Genomic DNA, 21,209 nt, shown 5'->3' on the forward strand with positions numbered 1-21,209 from the left:
CCTGTTGTGTACATGACTAGCAAAATGATTTAATGCACACAAACAACTAGAGATTAGGTCATTCTTAAAAATTCTGTTTATAAAAAAATTGGACCTCATAAAGAGGGTGAAAGGATAATAAAAACAAGCTGCAGAGCACATAGACTTTTTGTTGGGCTAGCACAGCTGATTTGTATTAGCTGAATGACCTCCTAGCCTTTAAGATTGTTAACTTAGAAAAATATTCCCTTAAAGCTGCAATATTCCTTTTCAAACCAAAAAATAAGACTCCTTCCGCTTGAAGTCTTGGACCCTTCTGCATTTTTGGGTATACACTCTTGGACACTGTAGAGTAGGCAGAAATCTTATGTAGTAATGGTTTTTTTTTTCCCCCCTGCAAATCTGAATTACAAGGATTTTGTTTTGTTTTTTTTTTAATAGGAAAAATTTTTTTCTAAGCATTACATAATTAGGTGGCTTGATCTTTTTTTTTTTTTTTTTAACCTGCCCTAGTTTGGAGTAGTTATACGCACATTTTATTATATAGATTTGAAATATATTAGTAATGATCAGATTTCCAAATTTGGTCTGTTCTCCTCTTAGGACAAAAAGCCCTTGGAATATTTATTAGAAAAATATATTTTAAGCAAATACATTCTATAAGAAATAATACTAACTTTGATTAATTTTTTTAATGCTCTGTTTATTGTTTATCAGTGCCTTTGAAGGAGAATATACACATCACAAAGATCCTGGAATATATAAATGTGTTGTTTGTGGAACTCCGTTGTTCAAGTAAGTATGTTAAAAACCCAGGGATATGGAAATATCACAGATGGCAACAAACTAGTTATTGCTCATTCACATTAGAATCTTTATACTACTAAAAAAAAGAATCTTTATGCTACTAAATTTTCTTATTTCTATTATTTCTATTTTCTTTCCACAAAACAAAAGTAATTATTGACTTTCGTGATAAATTACCAGTTTGGTAGACTGGCTAACTTTGCACTATTTGGATCTTTGAAATACCTGACGTTAACTTGCTCATCATAATTAACCATGGTGCTCAGAAGAGCTATGAGAGAGATTTTGGTGGGCATAGAAATGTTAATATATTTATTGATTTTTTCGTTTATCAAGTGATGGCCCTAAATTCATTTATTGGGCCATAGTAAAAGTTCTTCATGTGCATCCTTCGGATTGAATAATATCTACCAAGTTGATTATTCATATTTCTGCAAGGAAGTGCAATACCTGTACTGAAAGTAGCATGGGTATTATAACTGATAGTTATACATATGTAAGCAAATTATCTTTATTTTAAAGATCCCAATAGTTTACTATAAAACAAGCAGTATATAGACTTTTTCACCAAAATAGTCAATTCAGACAGTGTAGATTATGGATCTTATTCGGGAAAGGAAAATCTTTACCAAAATTTATTTATCTAGGTGTAGAAAAATCCTGGAAGCCCTGTACTTCCCATGGGGAATATTTAGGGGAATGAAAAGACAGAAGCCTTAATTGAGAGTAAATGTCATTTATTTAAAGCAGAATTACAAATTTCTAAGGGGAAATGAACAAATAAGAATCTGATACATGTAGCATGTAAAACATACTTAATATCTCTCCATAAATGTTTTCCTTTTAAAACACTAGCATTTACAGATTTTCCAGAAATCGCGGGAAACCGTAGTTTCCTTGAAATTTTTTAGAAGTTTAAAACCTTTCTTAACTTGCATAAACCTTATTGCACATTAGTGTTGGTTGAGAATCTGTTCTGAATTCTTACGTATTTATTCTTCATGTTAAAAAAAACCAGCCCTTCAAATTGTCACCCATTTCCTCTCAGAAAACACACGTCCTTATATTTCAACACCTTTAGCTTGTGTCATAATAGTTGATATAACACTTAAGATAGTTGCTGAGCCATGTTAAACTTGTTAATATCCCAAATGGTAAAAATTGGCCACATCCCCTTTGCCTTTTGTTTAAGATTCTCCATCTCTTTCCCCATCATGTGATTCAGAAAAGTAGTGGATCTAAGGAAAACTTATTGTTTTAAATAAGAAACAGAACCACTGTAAATGAAGGATTTAACCCATGTGAGATTTTGAGTCACAAATACTAAAAAGCAAGACCTTTGTTTAAACATAGGTACTGGTGAGATTCAGGGAGTTTCATATTTGAGGTGATATTATGTCAATTTCCTGTAGCATTCTTATAGGGAAAGCTTTTATTTTCTAAGTTTCTAAGGAATATGGTTTAATATTTTTATTCTATTCCCCCCCCATTTTTAAATTGTATGCTTTTCCTTCCTTGGTTTCTTGTCAATTTTAGTGGTGGAAATGCTTTAGCCTTTATTGTAGATTTCATTCGTTCATTGGTCCAGGGCTGCTGCCTTCAGACTGGAGAAACTGTACCTTGGGTGTCCACCAAGACTTTCCAGGGGCCACAGGGCATGGACAGTTTTGAGGGAATCAATTTTCTGGTCCTCAGCTTCCATATGTATGCTTCCCTGACACTGATGTGTCTGAGAGAGTCTGTGGTCGCTCACCTCTTTCTTCCTATCTCCTCTATCATTATCCTGTTTACAGAAGATGTCCTACCTTTTCACTCATCCCAAATCTTACTATGATTTATTGTCCTGGGATAAAATCTCTAAGGCATCAAGCAAAATGACAGTTCAAGAATGCATTACTCCTGAAGGGGAAACCCAGGAAAGCAAGGCCAAAAAAAATATTGAAAAATATTGAACCGGTAAAAAAATATTGAAATAGTATTTCATCTTGGTAAGACTCAGTCGGCCTGCCTGCTATCTGCTTATCCATCTTTCCATCTGTTGTCTGCCTATCCGTTTTCTACTGGTCTCCTGTTGTCATGAGGATATGTATCCAGATATTTATTTAAATTTTAAAAATGAAAGTCTTTTTCTTTTTGACGGTTTCATTTGGTTGATAGATATGACAGAGAGGACTCCTTTTGCAAATGAGGTTATAGGGTGGACTTCTCCATTCATTAAATGACCTAAATGTATAGCTCCAAGGTTTTGACAAAAATGTATTTTAAGCATGTAATCTATTTACAGAACACCAGAAAATTCAATTTTTTTTTTCAATTATTTAAATTTTGATAAGAAATTTTAGCGGTTACTTTAAAATATATAAGGGAGTATGTATCAGTCAGCACATAATCTGGATACAGACACCACACAGCAATTTGAACAGGAAAGTATAATGTAAAGAATTACGACCCTTAGCAGACGATTATGGTAATGAGGGATTGGCTAGAAGGGAGTAAATAGAAATTCTGAAGAATACAGAAATAGCAAATATAAGAAGCAATCATGACCCCTAGGGCTGAGGTAGAGCCCAGGGCGAAGCGCCCCCTGAGTGCCCCTCCCCGGGGCTGAGGTCTGGGTCTTGCTGGAGAGGGCGGGGCTGTACCTCACTGAACAGCAGAGAAGTCACTGCGGTGACCCATGCCTGGGCCACTTTCTGGAAATGCACCTTCTGGAATTTGCTGGAAATCTCCCCTCTGCGGCGCTGGGGAAAGCTGTTTAGAGGGAGGTGTCTCACTATAGGCATTCCACTACAAAAGTACCGGAGTGGCCGAGGGGGGGGGTGGCGGGCTGGGGTGGCCCGGGGAGCCGCTTCCTGCCAGGTGCTGCTGATTCCTGGCACCGCAGGCAGTAGCTGGCCCTGGAGAGGCCGCTTGTGCTGGAGGAGGCTGTCACGAGGGAGCCTGTCACCAGGGAGTGCGCTGCGGAGGCCGGGGCTGGGGACGTTCACACTGCGGCAGCCGGGCACGGGAGAAGCGGCCCACGGAGCGAGGGCCTAGGGGCAGAGCGGCTTGGGGCGCCGCAGAAGCCAGCTGCTGGAGAAGCTCCGAGCCCTGCAGGAGCCTGTTGAGTCAGCATGCTGAAACCAGGAAGGGGACCCCTTTTTCTTCCCCAGTTTTCCTCCTGTGCCCTCTGCTGACAAAGTTTAATACCGTGTTAGCTGATGAAGAAAAGAAAATATTTCAAGGTCCCAGCTCTGTTTTAGCAAAGCAGATGAGGCTAGAGGAGAGGGGAGGCAATAAATTGACAAAAAGCCCAGAATGTATGTATGTATGTATGTATGTATATGTGTGTATATATATATAAATATTTTATATATTTTTATTATATTATTATATATATTTATTATATATATATTCCCCCCAAAATTCTTTTAGGTTTTATGAGCAAAAGTTTGAAAGCCACTCACTAGTTGCGTGGATGGCATCACTATGAGCTACCTTCTTGAGATAGTTGGTTTCACACTTTGAACACAAAGTGCAGGGAACAGTTGAGGTGTGTGTGTGAGTGTGAGTGAGAAAGTGTGAGGGGTTTTTGTTCGAAAGCAGGGAATAAGGGAAGAAAATTAGGCAGAAAAGACAAAATAGAGTAACAATATGAGAAATAATAGTGGGAGGGAAACAGATAAGAAATAAGATGAAGTAAGAAAGAAGTGCTGAATTTGAAAATGCCTAATCATTAGCAGTATGAAAATGTGGTTTCCCAGCTGCTGTCTGTTACCAGTACTCATCGTGTTGTGTGTGTGCGTGCGTGCATTCACGTATGTGTATAATCTTCTTCTTTCACTTGACTGATGTCTATATACATAATATTTCCTTAAAAAAAGGCCATTCAATTATTCTCATTTCATTTTCAAACTTGTAATCTACCCTGAATACATTCCCTTTCAACGATATACTGCTTTCTTACTGCTTACCAAGTACAAGAACCTTATTCACAGACTGCTTATAAACCAAATGTGTAATTTATTCCATGGTTCACATTTTCTTCACAATCACAAATTCTACCAACCTAGTTTATTTCTTATATGGTACTACTGAGTTTCAGTTAGTAAATTAACTGACAGAGGTAAGAATGTTCTCTCCTCTGGTTATTTGAACTTACAAAATTTCATAAAATGAATTTATTGCACATCAGATAAACGAGAGAAGGCTTTGGCGAAATAATGTAATTCAGAATGTATTTTTGACCACTTATATTTTGCTTTGGCTAACACTTTGCCGGGTGTTGTGGAACAAATAAAATAAATTTATGAACTATTTTCCCTTAAAGTACTTATAGTTTTGTTGCAGTGATAAGAACAGAATAAACACTTCTAAAATATGGAAAAATAATGCTAGTGTCTATCTGGATGTGCCTGTAAGAAATGCTTTCATGTGGTGGGGCACCCGGGTGGCTTGGTTGGCTAAGTGTCCGACTCTGGATTTCAGCTCAGGTCATGATCTCAGGGTGGTGAGATCTGTGCTGAGCATGGAGCCTGCTTAAGATTCTCTCTCCCTCTCCCTCTGCCCCTCCCCTCTGCCCTTGTGCTCTCTCTCTCTCTCTAAAAAACAAACAAACAAACAAACAAACAACCAAAAAAATAATCACTAAATATTTGTTTGTTGATTAGATTCATGTCTGAACTTTCTGGGATAGATTATGGAGAAATTTTGAGTAAGTCAGTAGCATGATGAAAATGGGAAGTAAGCCGTAACAGTGCGCAAGATAGATTTCTTTTTTTTTTTTTTAAGATTTTATTTATTTATTTGTCAGAAAGAGAGAGAGAGAGTGTGTACAAGCAGGGGGAGCGGGAGAGGGAGAAGCAGACTCCCTGCTGAGCAAGGAGACCTATTTGGAGCTTAATCCCAGGACCCTGGGATCATGACCTGAGCCAAAGGCAAATGCTTAACCGACTGAGCCACTCAGGAGCCCACGAGATAGATTTCTGGGGGTGAAAAGAGAAGGGAATAAGGATGACATCTTCAGTGGGAACTTTTTTTTCTTGTTAGCTGATAAACTTCAACATTATCCATGTGTAATCAACTCTTAATAATTTTGTTTAAGACTTGGAAGAACCACCTAGGATAGTTTTTATTCTGCATGCATTAACTTATCAGGCCTCTCACTGAATTAATAGCTCATTTTATACAGGGCCATGAATGATAATGATGATGATGGTGATGATGATAAAACAAGAGTTAACATTTACATAGCACTTACCATATGCCAGGCATGGTTGTAAGTGCTTTATATAAATTAAGTTTTTTAATCTTCACAACAACAACACATTTTACAGATGAAAGAAACAGAGAGGATAAGTACTTTGAGAAGATCGCACACCAGTGTACAAATAGATTTAGAATAGTAACACTTGAACTTTTAGACAAGAAGCAAGGTAAAGAATTATAGGAAAATAAAATTTTAATTAATTTAATTTATTTATTTAATATTTTATTTTGGTCACTCTGGTCTGGTTATTTTCCTCAGCATAACTGGAACATGCACACACGCACAGACACACACACACTTAAAAAAACTGTTCTTTGTTGTGGTAGTTAAGTTGAACATTGAAGACCATTCCAATCTAGGGGGTGCTGAACCAAAGGTAGATAGCCCCATCATGGCAGGTCATCAGTAAGGACTCCGCTTCAGAAGGGTTATCTTACGGAAGTCCCTTGGAATCCTGACAGGAAGTTGTGGCAGCCTCCAGGAAGCCCTCAGGCCACTCAGCATCTGCGAGGTAGGACAGCAGCCGGATTCATGGGCAGGATTCTAGTTATTGAAACTGGAGGGCCATTTTATTTTCGCTTATTGACCCCCCCATTACATTTTCTTAAGTAACTGTATTCCAAATGTTCACCACTTTTTCTGAATTCTCTCTGTATATTTCTGAGAAGACTGAGGCCAAATGACATGAGCTATCTTAAATGTCTTTTCCTTCTATCTTGAAATTTCTTTTTATCTTCGTTGTCATCAAACAGAGCAGGCAACTAGTGGAAATCAACTGACTATTAGTGCAGATGTGCGACCCCAGACTTGCCGCCTATGAAAAGGGGCAAAATAAAACCAAACAGGTGTAAGAACTAAAGGCAGGAAAAGGCCTAGTATGTGGCAGATATTCAACAAATGTTAAATTCAAGTGGCCTGACCGCGTTTTGGGAACATATCCTACTATCACAACAGCCTAAGCAACTCCTTATAATGTGAGAAAGTACAGGCTTTATTAGAGAGTGTCTGTCTGTTATCAGCAGATCTTAGTGCGATGAGTCACTGCTTCAGCTGTGTTACTACATTTCGAACGGAGCTCTGCTGCAGAACTATCCACACGTGCTGCGTTTCACAGGAGCCTCCTGTGCAATTTTATTCTAGGCTACTAGAAAACTTAAGCCGTTTTTCAACTCTTTAAGAACATAAGCCCTTTCACTGAAGAAATTCCAGTTCGATGCCACAAACAATTTATTCAACTCTGCTACTCCATGTATGCTTTTCCACTTACCATTAAAGGAGACTTTCAACATAAACTTTTCCCCTTCTGAAACTTTGTTCTCAGTCCGCCCTGCATGCACCTGTGTGTGTGTGTGTGTGTGTGTATGTTGTTGTTGTTGTTGTTATGAGTGGAGGAGATGTAAAAGGGGGGGAGAAGGGAGTTTTCCATTCTTATTCTTTATTCAAATCCCATTTTCTCAACCCTTTACTTTAGAATTCACTATGGAATTCTACCAGGAAGAGTAATATGAATTTCACATCAAGCTTTCTTTTTTATGGAGCTCTAGCTGGAAATTGCTCACGATTCCAGCAAATGTTTCTTAACCTTTAACAAAGTGCATTTAACTTGAATTTAGAAGATTTGAATTGCCCTTCACCTCATTCTAAATCCTTAAACAAAGTGAACTTTCCAGTACAATGAGACTACTCTGAAAGGAACTAGATTTCTGAGGAGTGGCTTAAACTGGTGTTATACCTGAATAACTCCTATATTATTTTGAAGAGCATATAAAATTGACTTCCCTCATCCGATTGGCCCTTCCTCTTTTGTCGCCACATGCAGCAATTTACAGGAAAAGTATCTGTAACCGAGGGAGTTACTCTTCTGTCTGCATCTCATCTGAAAGCTCAGGGCAAGACCACAGTTAGATTGAAAGAAGAATACTTCCTGGACCTATTGGCAAAGATAGGGAGCAACAAAACATGGCTAGTGCCTGGCTCATTAAACCACCAGGAAAAAAAAAAAAAAAGAAAGAAAAGCATAAATAGCATAAAAGCATAGCATAAAATAAAGGAAAGAAGAACTCCATTTGAGAAGCCAGAAAACGACAGCAAGGCATGATTCAAAGTTTAACAATATGCAAAGGTATTACAACTGCATTTTCTGACACAAAGAAGAATTGAAGCAACGCCTACACATAATCCCTGGATAGCTGAAAGTGAGTTGTGTGTATGTATCTGTGTTTTGCGAGCGGAAAAGTGGGGGCAGAGCAATCTTGCCTTTGATTACCTAAATCACAATCCTCGTTCTTTAGTTAATTTTCCAAATGTAGACAGAAATGGCTTAGATGCTTCTCAGTGAATTAGAATGCATAGTTAGATTCAACGGGGAAAATAATAGGCAGAGTTTTAACTATGTTTCATGTAAATTTATCTTGTTTATATAAATATGAATCAGAATATTAATGAATATTTATTATTACAGTTCACAGACTTTGAAACTCCTTAAGGACATCTTATGAAAAATAATGTGCAAGTTTTAGCAAGTCCTTCTGAGGCAGGCCATAAAGCTATTCTTCCTGTAAATGAGTAATTCTTTCAAAACCGTGGTCACTGATTCAATGAGACCCGCATAAATTTTCATTCAGATTCATGTCTTCACTGGACAAGTAACCCATCACATAACATTATCAAAGAAAAGCACAGAAGCCATCCAGAGTATCAAGTGGAAAGAGTTGTGGATTCTGGTGTGGACTTGCTGGATAACCATAAGCAAGTTCCTTAAATGTTCTGTCTCACTTTTCTCATCTGTAAAATGGGGAGAATAACATCAACCCTTTCTAACTCATAGCATTACTGTAGCAAATGAGATAATTACATAAGCATGCTATACAAGATATAAAGATACACATATAAAGTAAGGCTTGTAAAAACTGTGCAGCTTTAAATAAATTTACATGGTAAAGTATAAACAGCGTGCAAATCTGAAGTTCTCAGAATTAAGTCAGCATAGTCTGCTTTTGATTCCAACCTTACCACATGTTTTATAATATAGTTTGACCTAGTGATCTGTATCCAAAATATTTTCAGTTTCTGCTGAATAATTAAAAACAAATTTAGTCTAGATTCTAAATTCCCCAAATAATGTGACTTAGACGAGTAACTGAGAGTTTAAATACGTTAGTTACTTACAAGTCTCTCCTTAACAAGTCTATAAATTTCTTGAGAGAATAGGTCATGACCTGGGATTTTTGTAACCCCCATCTCCACCCAGTGCAGGGCCGTAGGATTTTGCATATCCTTGGTACTCAACTGTTTGTTAGATAAATGGTTTAGTTCCAGTAAGTCAAGAATAACATCAGAGTCAAATGATTCAAGTTGATACTAGAATGGGGGAAGTAGAAATAAGCACCTGGTTTTATCGACTCTAATTATTATCTTCTACCACACTTTCTAAAGTGTTTTCTGTAGACTGCTTATGGAACTTCCACTAGATGCTTATTTCAACAATAGCATTGCTTGCAACTGCAAAGGCATACCTGTCCCAACCAAGGGACAGATGAAAATCTCTACAGATGGGACTTCTATAAGGAAACATTAAAAAGAGCAAAAAGTGACAAAAAATAGAGTCAGCTACCCAAAGCTATATCAAAAGAGAAGTTCATAGTCAAAACATTTTTTTAAAAGATTTCATTTATTTATTTGAGAGAGGAAGAGAGCAAGAGCGAGAGGGAGAGAGAGAGAGAGCACAAGCTGGGGCAGGGGTGGGGGAGAGGGAGAGGGAGAAGCAGACTCCCCACTGAGCAGGGAGCCCCACATGGCGCTGGATCCCAGAGCGCCGTGATTCTCAGGATCATGACCTGAGCCAAAGCAGACGCTTAACCGACTGAGCCACCCAGGCACCCCCATAGTCAAACCTTTTTATTATTAAATATAAGAAAGATTAAAAATAACTAAATCATCAACTCAAAATGCTAGAAACAGAACAAAAACAATAAAATAAACGAGGATAAAGTGCCTAGGTTTTCCCTCCAGGAATTTGCCAGACATTCAGAAGCAGAGATACCAGCAGGCCAGGGTTTTTCAACCTCAGCACTGTTGGCATTTGGGCTGGATAATTCTTTTTTGTGGGGGGCTGCCTTATAAATTGTAGGATGTTTAGTAGCATTCCTGATCTCTACTCACTAGATGCCAGTAGCACACGTCCCTCCCATTCCCCACCTCTCCCACCCAACCCCACTAAGCTGACAAAGAAAAATTTCTCCAGATATTATCAAATACCCACTGGGGGCAAAAACACCTCCATTTGAGAACAACTGATCTCGGCAACCAGCAAAACAGTAAATCAAGCTCTGATTTGTAGTGTTTGCTGATTTCTGTGGTGCAAATACTTCTACCATGGGTCATATTTCATGCTACAAATGTGACATCACTGAATGTGGAGTTGGGAAGAGTTGTGTAGTAACACTATTATATAGTTTTTCTACAACACACATACAACAGATATTAGTAACACAGATAGCAGTTAAATTTAGTTAGAAAATTTGGAAGTGGCAAGTTTTGGAGTATTACCTTTGCTTTTAGTATAATTTATTTAATTGTAAGTTTATATAATTTGTTTTTAATAATGCCTGTACTTAGCAACTGACTTTTACGTTCCTGAAATTTTAACAATACCCTCTCTTGAGCTTCAGTTCAGCACACTGATGTATCGGTGCAGACCAAGGGTAGACTAAATTTATCAAAAGCTGCAACCCAGACTCAAGTTACTTCAGTCCCTGATTAGATTAAGGTAATCTTCCCTTTCCTCTCCACACTCTAACTGCCTATCAGAAGAAAGGATGAACAAGAGATGGATTTAACAGCATATTGGACATAGAAGAAACAAGATTAGTGAACAGAAAAACAGGTCAGTAGAAAATATTCAGACTGAAGCTAGGGGGCTTAAAAAAATGAAAAGTTATCGAGAAGGTAATACAAGAATTACAGTTTTAGGAAGAACGTATTACAGCCACAGAAAGGGAAGAAAAAAGTAATGGGAGAGAAGCAGTATTTGAAGAGAGAATAGCCAAGAATGTTCCCAAGCTGAGAAAAACAAAACAAAACAAAACAAAACAAAAATCAAGTCACAGATTCCAAAAGTGCCATAAATCTGAAACAGGATGAATATGAAGAAAACCACATCTGGGCACATCACAGAAAATCTGCTGAAAATCAAAGGTAAGGAGAAGATCTTAAAAGCACTCAGATAAATTAACTTGAAAAAATAAAAACAAGTAGAACTGTTAAATAAAACCAAGAGGTTCATCTTTGAAAAGACCAGTAAAGTTGACCATTTCTGTCAGGTCTAATCAAGAAAGAAAGGGAGAAAGAAAAGAAAATAGGTTGCAAACACTAGGAATGAGGATGGGATAAAACCAAAGATATGAAAAAAAAATTAATGTAAGAGAATACTGTATATAATCCTATTCTAATAAATTAAGAATCTCAGTTTAATTTTCTAAGAATCAAATGAGATACAAACTTTGAGTATAGGAGAGTTGTAATACTTGGATTGACCAGCAACCCTAGAAGAAATTGAGAGTTATCACAAACCAGCTTCGACTTTTACAGAAAAAGGAAAAAACATTATTCCTATGCTATTATAAACTGTGTCAATCGTAGAAAATAGATGAAAGCTTACCAACTTATTTGACAAATGTAAAGTACCTCAAGACCTGATAAAGATATTCCAAGGAAAAAACTGTAGACCAATCTGAATTATAAAAATAGATGTAAGGATTTTAAATAAAATATTAGTAAAAGGAATGTAGCAACATATTGAACGAGCAATATGCCATGGCAAGATAAAGTTTTTTTCAGCAATGTACGAATAATTCAATCCTAGGACATCTTAGGGAAAACCGATCATTTTAATTATGCCCAAAGAGGTTTTATAAAAATTTAAAGTACATTCTTTAATTAAAAAAAAAAAAAACCTCTGAGTGAAATAAGAACAGAGATAAATACTGTGTTTCATAAAATCTAAGAAACCATTGATTGAAGGATTTATTATTACTTCAAGTAACACTAAGGAAAGAAACCTGCCATATAAATTGTGTAATGCTATTTATTGATCATGGACACATCTAGGTTTCAGAGATGTTAATGTGTTAGATATAAAAAGTACACAATAAAATCAATGAAATACTATAAATGGTGTTGGGGCAACCAGCTATATATTTAAAAAAAAATTAGATCCCACCCTCAATATTTTATAACCCAGTATCTTACGCCCCCAATAAAGTCTGGGTTAAATAAAAATTTAAAATATTAACAGTAAGACCATACAAGTCCTAGGGGAAAATATAAAGCTAAATGTGTGTAACATTGGGGTGAGGTAAGCCTTTCTAAACAAGATTCCTGAGGCAGGAATCAAAAAGAAAAAAAATATTTTAGGTTGGACTACCTAAATATTTTACAGTTCTATAGCTCAAAAACACTTAAAAAAAATTGGCAAACTGGGAGAAAATATATGCAACTCATGTGAGAGAGAGAAGATTAATATTCAAATCAATTGAGAAAGACAAACATTGTAAAATAAGTAGATGATATAAAACCTTCCACCTCTTAGAATAAAAAAATGAAGTAAAGGGAGGGATAGTTTTATACCTACCAAATTAGTAAACACTTGCAATATCAACAAATTCAGTGTTGGTTGGGGTCTGGGAAATGAGCACTTTAAAATCCTGCTGGGTGGAGTGTGAATTGGTAGTAACTTTCTGGACAATAACTGAATAAGTTATGTTAAAAGTCTTAGAATTCTGCATGCCATTAATCTAGCAAAGACACTGTTAGTAATTTATTCTAAAATCATTTTAATGCATTAAGATAAAGCTACAATAATGTCTTTAATCACTCTTCTTGTGATAACAAAAATTCATTTGAATATTCAGCTAAATGAACTACCTAGTGAAAATATATATGGCATTTCAAATAATACTGCAAAAGAATATTTACTAGTCTGGAAAGAAATTTAAAACAAATTTAAGAGTTTATAAAACAATAATTACATATGACTCCATATGTGTAAAATACACATCTCTAGGGGTGCCTGGGTGGCTCAGATGGTTAAACATCTGCCTTCGGCTCAGGTCATGGTCCCAGGGTCCTGGGATCGAGCCCCACATCAGGCTCCTGGCTCAGCAGGGAGCCTGCTTCTGCCTCTCCCCCTGCTCATGCTCTCTCTCTCTCTCTGTATCTCTGTGTCTCAAATGAATAAATAAAATCTTAAAAAAACCCACACATCTCTATCAATATATGAATATAAAGCAGTGTAGAAGGTTATGTACCAAATGTTAACAGTAGTTATCTCTGGGTGGTTGGATTATAGGTAATTTTTTTTCTTGTCTGTCCTTTTTATTTGTTTTGAAGATGAACATGTATTTTGTTGGGTAATAAGAAAAAAATATTTAATACTATTTTACCTTTACTCAGTGTGTTACAAACATTGAACAATTTATTTTATTTATTTAAGAAAGATTTTTTTATTAATTTTTTTATTTTAAGTAGGCTCCACACCCAACATGGGGCTTGAACTCATGACCCTGCGATCAAGAGTCCCACGTTCCTCTGACTGAGGCAGCCAGGCGCCCCTGACCAATTTATTTTCAAAACTTACTTTAAAAACATCATCTTTCTACCCCCAAATTTATCTTTTCCCAGTGATAATTTGAAAGAATGAACTAGAATGTAATTCCCAATTTATCTTTGAGAGCCCAAACCCATCCTGTCCATGTAATAATTTACTCACATCCCATGTAGATACTTTACCCAATGCCCTTGTCTTCTAAGTTGCTGCTGCTTTTTTTCTTTTCCTTCTCTTGTAAATAATAATGATGCTATCCCAGGACAGGTAGCCCATGGGTCTTAAACATTGCTCAACCCTTCTATGTACTAACCTTTTCTTGGCCTACAGCTTCAAACACCATTTCAGGATTTCTCCCTCCTCATGGCTGTCTTCCATCTATCTTCCTATAGGTCCTCACATGGTCTTACTCCCAGACACCTGGAGGTAACTGGTGAAGGATGGGACACCAATTTCAGAAGATTTGTATATATTTTAAACAGACTTGCTTTCTTAAACTGTTCGTCATGTTTGAATGAGGGATTAAAAAAAAAAACCAACCATTGATTGAGGGCTTACCACGTACCACGCATTACGCTAAGCACTTTAAAGAAAATTATCTCCTTTGTTCTTCCTAACTTAAGTAGAAAATCAAAGCTCATAAAGGGTGTGCAATTGACTCAAGGTAACACTGGTAGTAAGAAATGGAGCTAGGACACAAATTCAGGTCTGGCTGTCCCCAGAGGCACTACTCCTCAGCTCCTATATTATGTTATAATACCTCCCTGTATTCTGGCTGATTATTCTTTTTGCTGAGTAATCCACCATCTGGTAGCCATCGCACTCTGGTGTTAATTGGTGCTCATTTTTTGATGATGGCCAAGTGACTATACTTGGATTTTAAAGTAGAGCAAGCTATGATTAAGATGTGAGGTTAAAGTCACAACTTTCCTTACTTACTGTGTGTGACTTTAAATAAGCTACTTAACCTCTGTGAGCCTTAATTTCCTCATTTGCAAGATGAGAATAATACCTGTGTTGGGAGAACTTTTGAAAATATTAATTACATAGTGTTGAAATGTTTTGTAAGTGGAAAAAACACTGTAAATGTGAAGCATTGCTACTAAAGCACTTTAAGGATTGGCAGCTTTCAGAACTAAAGTTCATTAGAGAATGGGAAGGCATGCCACTTATTTAGAACAGAGACCAGATCAGTTAGTAAATAATGCTTGAAACTTCTGGCAAGTTTGTGTTTGTCTGTTTGCTGGGTGATCACTGTCTAGTGGTTATTATAGACTGGTGTTGATGCCAGTGAGTAGTGATTTGCTGTGGGAGGGGGGATAGGGAGGAGACTGATTTTGCTTGTCCAACATAAACCCAGGAGGCAATAGATAATCGATAGTCCTACTCTCTCACAAATTGGCCAGCCTATTTATCTGGAGTGCTCTGTGGTTCAGTATAAGAGCCCCACTTCAAAAGGCTTATAGACAAAATGGACCCCATTCAGGGAAGAGCAAACTGATGGTTAGGCATCTCAAAACCATGTCACTTGAACAGATGATGGAAGGGAACTGAAATGCTCAGTTAAGCAAGAGGAGAAAAGGCATGGAGCCTTGGTGGTCTACTTTAGCAGTTTGTAACTCTAGCTGTCCATGAGCATCACAAATTCTAAGCCTCTCCCCTGCTCCAAATTCTGATTTAGCAAGATTATGGTGGAGCCCAGAATCTGTTTTTTTGGTTTTTTTGTTTTTTTTGTTTTTAAAAGCTTTCCCCTAATTCTTATGCTTGGTTACCATGAGTTTCGATGAGCCTTAAGAAAGATTTGCCTTAGGGTGATGCCAACAGCCACGGAAGGGAGGGAACAAAACTATAGATAGACACTACATATGATGAACCCTAGACAGTAAGAGCTAAAGATTTCTCAACCGTCTGAGTGTGAGGTTGGTGAAAAAAACTGTTACTAAAGATTAATTTGCTGTTTTAAATGTGACTTGGGAAAAAAGATGATTAATTCAACTTTGGAAGTCTGATAGATTTCAGGTTTTAACCTAAAATTTCAGGTGCATCAATACGCCCCACAGTATGCTCTGGTGAATATTTGATCAGAATACTCCTGAAAAAAAAAAAAAAAAGAAGAATACTCCTGCAAAAGACTAGTTGCATGACATGCTAATATGTGTTCCATGAAAAAAGGAGGGTTCTGTGGACTATAAATAAACAGGATTGCTTTGCTTTCTGGGAAACACGGAGTTAAAATAAATCAAATGGTTGCTTCGTCATAAAAATCAAGGCGTACACAATTCACTAATGTTCATTGTAGAGCTCTGGAAGTAGAATGTTTTATGTAGCATCTTCAGAAATGTCTGACCTCAGAATCTTACTTTAGGAACCTTCTGTGCGACTGATGTTCCTGATGACACATGTTAGGAAATGCCACTCTGCCATGTAGAGCAAAGTCTAGAAATCACAGAAGGGATGAGCAAGGCTGGGAAATGCTGCAGAGACTCAGAAGAATAAGAACCAGCCATTGGACTTGGCAACTGTGAGAGAACAATTTTGGTAGAAATTGGTAGTGAAAGTCAGAGTGTGAAGATTTTAGGGTACCATCTCATGTTTTCAAACCACGAGCTGAAGTGGAGATAATGTAAAATACTTGAAATTGCAGTGATCCCAGAAAACATAGTCCTCATAGTTACATCATTATAGTTAAGGTAGGAATGGTGAGGCTAACCCCTTATTACTGGAGGGAAAGCAAACTCAAGGGAAAATTTTATCATATGTTTTTGATAAATTGAAGAAAGGTATAAAGAAGGATATATTTAAGGTATTAGAGATAAGGGAAAGAGATTTAAAGACTAGGTATAGTAAACTTGAGAACAGAAGATTAGGGGTGCCTGGGTGGCTCAGCTGTTTGTTTGTTTTTAAGATTATTTATTTGAGAGAGAGTGAAAGAGAGTGCTCTCAAGTAGGGGGAGGGGCAGAAGCAGACTCCTGCTGAGCAGGATCCTGGGATCATGACCTGACCCGAAGGCAGACGCTTAACCCAGTGAGCCACCAAGTGCCCTGGCCCATTTGGTTAAGCATCCAACTCTTGATTTTGGCTCAGATCATGATCTCAGTGTCGTGAGATTGAGTTCCCATGTGGGGCTCCAAGCTGGACGTGGAGCCTGCTTAAGATTCTCTCTCCCTCTGCCTCTGTGCCAACCTTCCTATCCCCCCCCCCCCCCGCCCAGGCCCACTTGCACTCTCTCTCTCCCTTTAAACAGAAAAAAACAAAACAAGACAAAAAACCCCAACAACCCAGAAGATTAATTTCTCTCCTTTTAGGAGATAGGTAAAAGAATTTTTTTTAGGTTAGTAATTGTCCATCTGTGAGACGAATGTTAAATATTCACTTTTTTTGGATTATCTAGATTGTTCTGCCTGTGTTCAAGTGTTAAAGTGTGCTTGCTTGCTGTGGAGTAGGAGTTCAGCACAGGGCAGCTCTGGTTAGCCTCTCTGTTGCTTCTACCATTCGAACGTCTTACTGCGTCACACCACCAGCAAGTAGACAAAAGAGAGTCCACTCAAGTCAAAGCAGATGTGGATTTGTTATATCATTGCTATATTTAATAATCATGAATAGCTGGGTATAACCCATGAATCCTTCTGCTATTTATATATTATCTCTGTTAATCTTGCATTGTGCTCAGAATAAACTACACTTGTTTATTTGTGCCTTGATTTGTTTTTCAGTGGTCATCCTAGTGGCAGTTTTTCTGCTCTGAGGAAAGTTGGCTTTATGTTGCTGGAGATTTGCACATTTTACTTCTATGTACTCACTTAAGTATATAGTGTTAATGGCAGTTGCATGACTCATAGTCCGCATAAGCATAAGTTAACTGCAGTACCTCTGTGGTACTCTTTGAGATTGCTCTGGAAGACCACCCAGAAGTGGAGTTTACAGAAACTGCAAAGGCCCATTCAACTTAAGAAACCGAGCAGCACTGACCAAATTACACCTGCCTCCTCCAGTATGAACCAGCTACCAATTTGCTTCTGATTGAGGTTCAAACTGTTGATCTTGAACTATAAAGGGCTTTATGGGCTGAATTATGGCTACTTTAAACAAGACTTCTTCCTTCAAATCAAGTGCTTTGCACATAGTGAGCACTCCATAAATGCTTTTGACTCTGACTTAATGAAAGTTCACATCTTCTAGTCAACTTCTTTTCATGGTCTCACCCTTTGTGGGAAGGTTTTTTGATATTGAATGTTTGTCGTTCATATTATTTTTACTTGGGGGTGTAATGGAGTGTAAACTTACTGTAATGGAGTGTAAACTTACTAAATTACGTATGACACATCAATTTAGTGATGAATCTTTTGAGATGATTTGCTGGCACAGTCTGAGTAATTCAGGTAATCTAAGGTTTTTTTTTTTTTTTATCATTTGATTCATGTGAGCAGAGACAATAGCTGTAAAATCAGACATTTTTAGTAAGTTCACCAAGAAAGTGGCAAGTGTATGATTTTTTGCCTGGGGACACTGGGTCTTTTCTGACAGATTTTTCACTTGTTTGGTGATTAGTTCAGTGCTTCCCACAAAGATAACTTTTTAATGGTGATGTGTAGCAACTTGTGAATGTGGAAGTTATTACAAAGCAATGGGAAATTTTTTACTTCCTTGTTGGGCAAAGAGTTACTTTGGAAACTACTAATATAAACAAATTGAAATAATTAGAAATGTGAGATGCTTTGTTATTTTAAATAGGAGACGTTTTCTTTGCTTTAAAGGAATGCCATCCAGGTCAGTGGTTCGTAGGATCATCTGGATCATCTAGAGAACTTAAAAATAGAGATTTCCAAACTCTTTAATCTGTGCTTTTTAAATGCTTGATGTAGTTCCTATAATCATACGTCTTCCAGAATCATTGATTTGTGTCCAGGGAACCAATGATTTAGTACTTATTTTTATTTCAAAGTTAGGTCAAGAAACATTTTATACCATCTCTTTCAAGGCAGTTATATACTTTTCTATTAGAAAGTAGGCTTTTAATATCTTTATGATTTAAAAAAAAAATTATAGTAATCTGAGATCCTGTGAGGAACCATACAGCTTGAAGCTTTATTGATCCTACCAAGTCACAAGAATAAATCAGAAATTAGCAACAAATAGAGGTGGCAAATGATTCAGAATCAACCTCCTCTTCTCTTGTTTCCCCCAAATACTAAATAAAGGTACTATTCATTATCTACCTAGTTACTTGAGCAAAAATTCCAAGAGTCATCCTTGATTATTCTCTTTCCCTCACATTCCATATCTAATCTACCAACACATTTTGCACTGTGCACTTTCAAAATATATTCTGAATCTGAGTCCTCATTATATCCACTGCTTCATTATCTTTATCATCTTTCACCTGAACTACTATGATAATCTTTCTGCTTTGGCTTTTTTTTTTCTTAATAGATTTTATTTTTTGAACCGTTTTAGATTTGCAGAAAAATTGAAGAGATTGTACAGAAAGATCTCATATACTCTCTTACCCTGTTTCTCCTATTATTAATATCTTACATTTGTATAGTGTATTTGTTACAGTTTATGAACTAATATTGATATATTTTTATTAAGTAAAGTCCATACTTTATTCAGATTTCCTTAGGTTTTTTTTTTTTTTTTGAAGATCTATTTATTTATTTGAGAGAGAGAGAGAGCGTGTGCGAGTGAGTGCGGGCAGGGGGAGAGCAGAGGGAGAGGGAGAATCTCAAGCAGACTCTCCACTGAGCACGGAGCCCCCACATGGGGCTTGATCTCACCACCCTGAGATCATGACCTGAGCCAAAATCAAGAGTCAGATGCTTAACTGACTGAGCCACCAGCTGCCCCCAGATTTCCTTAGTTTTTACCTAATGTCCATTGTCTGTTCCAGGATCTTATCCAGGGTACTACATTACATTTAGTTATTACATTTAGTTTCTCTTGACTGTGACAGTTTCTCAGACTTTCCTTATTTTTGATGACCTTTAAAGTTTTGAGGAATATTGGTCAGGTATTTTGTAGGATGCTCCTCTATTGGGATTTGTCTGATGTTTTTCTCATGATTAGACTGAGGATGTGGGTTTTGGGGTGGAAGATCACAGAGATAAAGTGCCATTTTAATCACATCATATCGAGGGTACATACTATCAACATGGTATCACTTTTAATATTGACCTTGGCCATATGGCTGAGGTAGTGTTTATTAGGTTTCCCCACTGCAAAGTTACTCAGTTTTCCCCTTTCCATACTGTGCTCTTTGGAAGGAAGTCACGATGCACAGCCCACACTTAAGGACTGGGGAGTTTTTTCCTCATCCTGAGGGCAGAGTAGCTATATAAATTATTTGGAATTCTTCTGCAAAGGGAAATGTGTGTCTTTTCTCTCATTTATTTAATTAATCATTTACTTATATCGATATGGACTCATGGATATTTAGTTTATACCTTGGGTTATAATCCAATACTACTCTATTTATTTTGTTGTTCATATTGTTCCAGCTTTGGCTATTGGGAACTCTTTCTGTTGGTTCTTGTGTCCCTTTGAGATATCCCTATCGATGTGGGGTTTTTGTTTGTTTGTTTTTGAGCCCTTCTTTGCTTTCTAGCACTACTTGATAATCCAGGTTTATCTTGTGTATTTCCTGCCCCAGTTCGAGAATCAGCCATTTCTCCAAGAAGCCCTGGTTCCTTGTATTAGAGAATGGTATTAAAAACCAAGATCTGGGGGCACCTGGGTGGCTCAGTTGGTTAAGCGTCCCGACTTTTGATTTCGGCTCAGGTCGTGATCTCAGGGTCCTGGGATTGAGCTCTGCATTCGGCTCCGTGCTTAGCACGGAGTCTGCTTATCCGTCTCCCTCTGCTCCTCAACGCCCCCGCCCCACCTTAAATAAATAAATAAATAAATAAATAAATAAATAAATAAAGTCTTAACAAACAAGCAAACAAAAAAACCAAGATCTGGGTGCCAGATGGGCTCTCTGTTTTGGTTGTCATTCCATTGTAGTTCATTTTTCACATGGCAGAATGAGAATTTAAATAATTTAAGTCAGATTATAATTTGCTTTTTAAAAACTGTGATGATTTATCTTTGAAAATCACAACTCCTTATAAAGGCTTTTAAAGTTGAGATCTGGGGGTGCCTGGGTAGCTCAGTTGATTGAGTCCAACTCTTGGTTTCAGCTCAGGTCATGATCTCAGGGTTGTGAGATTGAGCCCTGTGTGGGGTTCTGGCTCAGCGGGGAGTCTGCTTGAGATTCTCTCTCTCCTTCTGTCCCTCCCCTCCCCTCAAGTGCTCTCGCGCTTTCTTCTCTCTCTCAAATAAATAAATAAATCTTAAAAAAAAATAACTGTGTAGAGTAGCAGATATTATCTTTGCTTTGCAAATGAAAAACACAACTGATTTTTAAAGACCTAAATCACTTTTTTAGTGCTTTGTAGAAATAGGAGTACACACACTTAACACTGACAATTAGATCTTTTCTCCATGGTCTCTTTATTCTTAATTTATGCTTTTCTCTTCCTAATTTTGCTTTGCTTCTTCTGTTTGTGTATAGTGATATCTAGGAAATGAAG

At 37.3% G+C, this 21,209-nt stretch overlaps 1 protein-coding gene across 4 annotated transcripts in view; it reads left to right on the top strand.

Annotated features, from left to right (window-relative positions):
- The window catches only part of MSRB3 (methionine sulfoxide reductase B3), a 163,559-nt gene that overhangs the window by 48,899 nt on the left and 93,451 nt on the right, over positions 1-21,209 (top strand). For all 4 annotated transcript variants that reach the window (XM_078076227.1, XM_078076228.1, XM_078076229.1 and 1 more), the window contains one exon: positions 697-774. In XM_078076227.1, coding sequence (XP_077932353.1) covers positions 697-774 — 78 coding nt within the window. The remainder of the gene's footprint in view (positions 1-696; positions 775-21,209) is intronic.

Source organism: Halichoerus grypus, chromosome 6 (genome assembly GCF_964656455.1).
Source record: "Halichoerus grypus chromosome 6, mHalGry1.hap1.1, whole genome shotgun sequence".
NCBI classification, from domain to species: Eukaryota; Metazoa; Chordata; class Mammalia; order Carnivora; family Phocidae; genus Halichoerus; species Halichoerus grypus.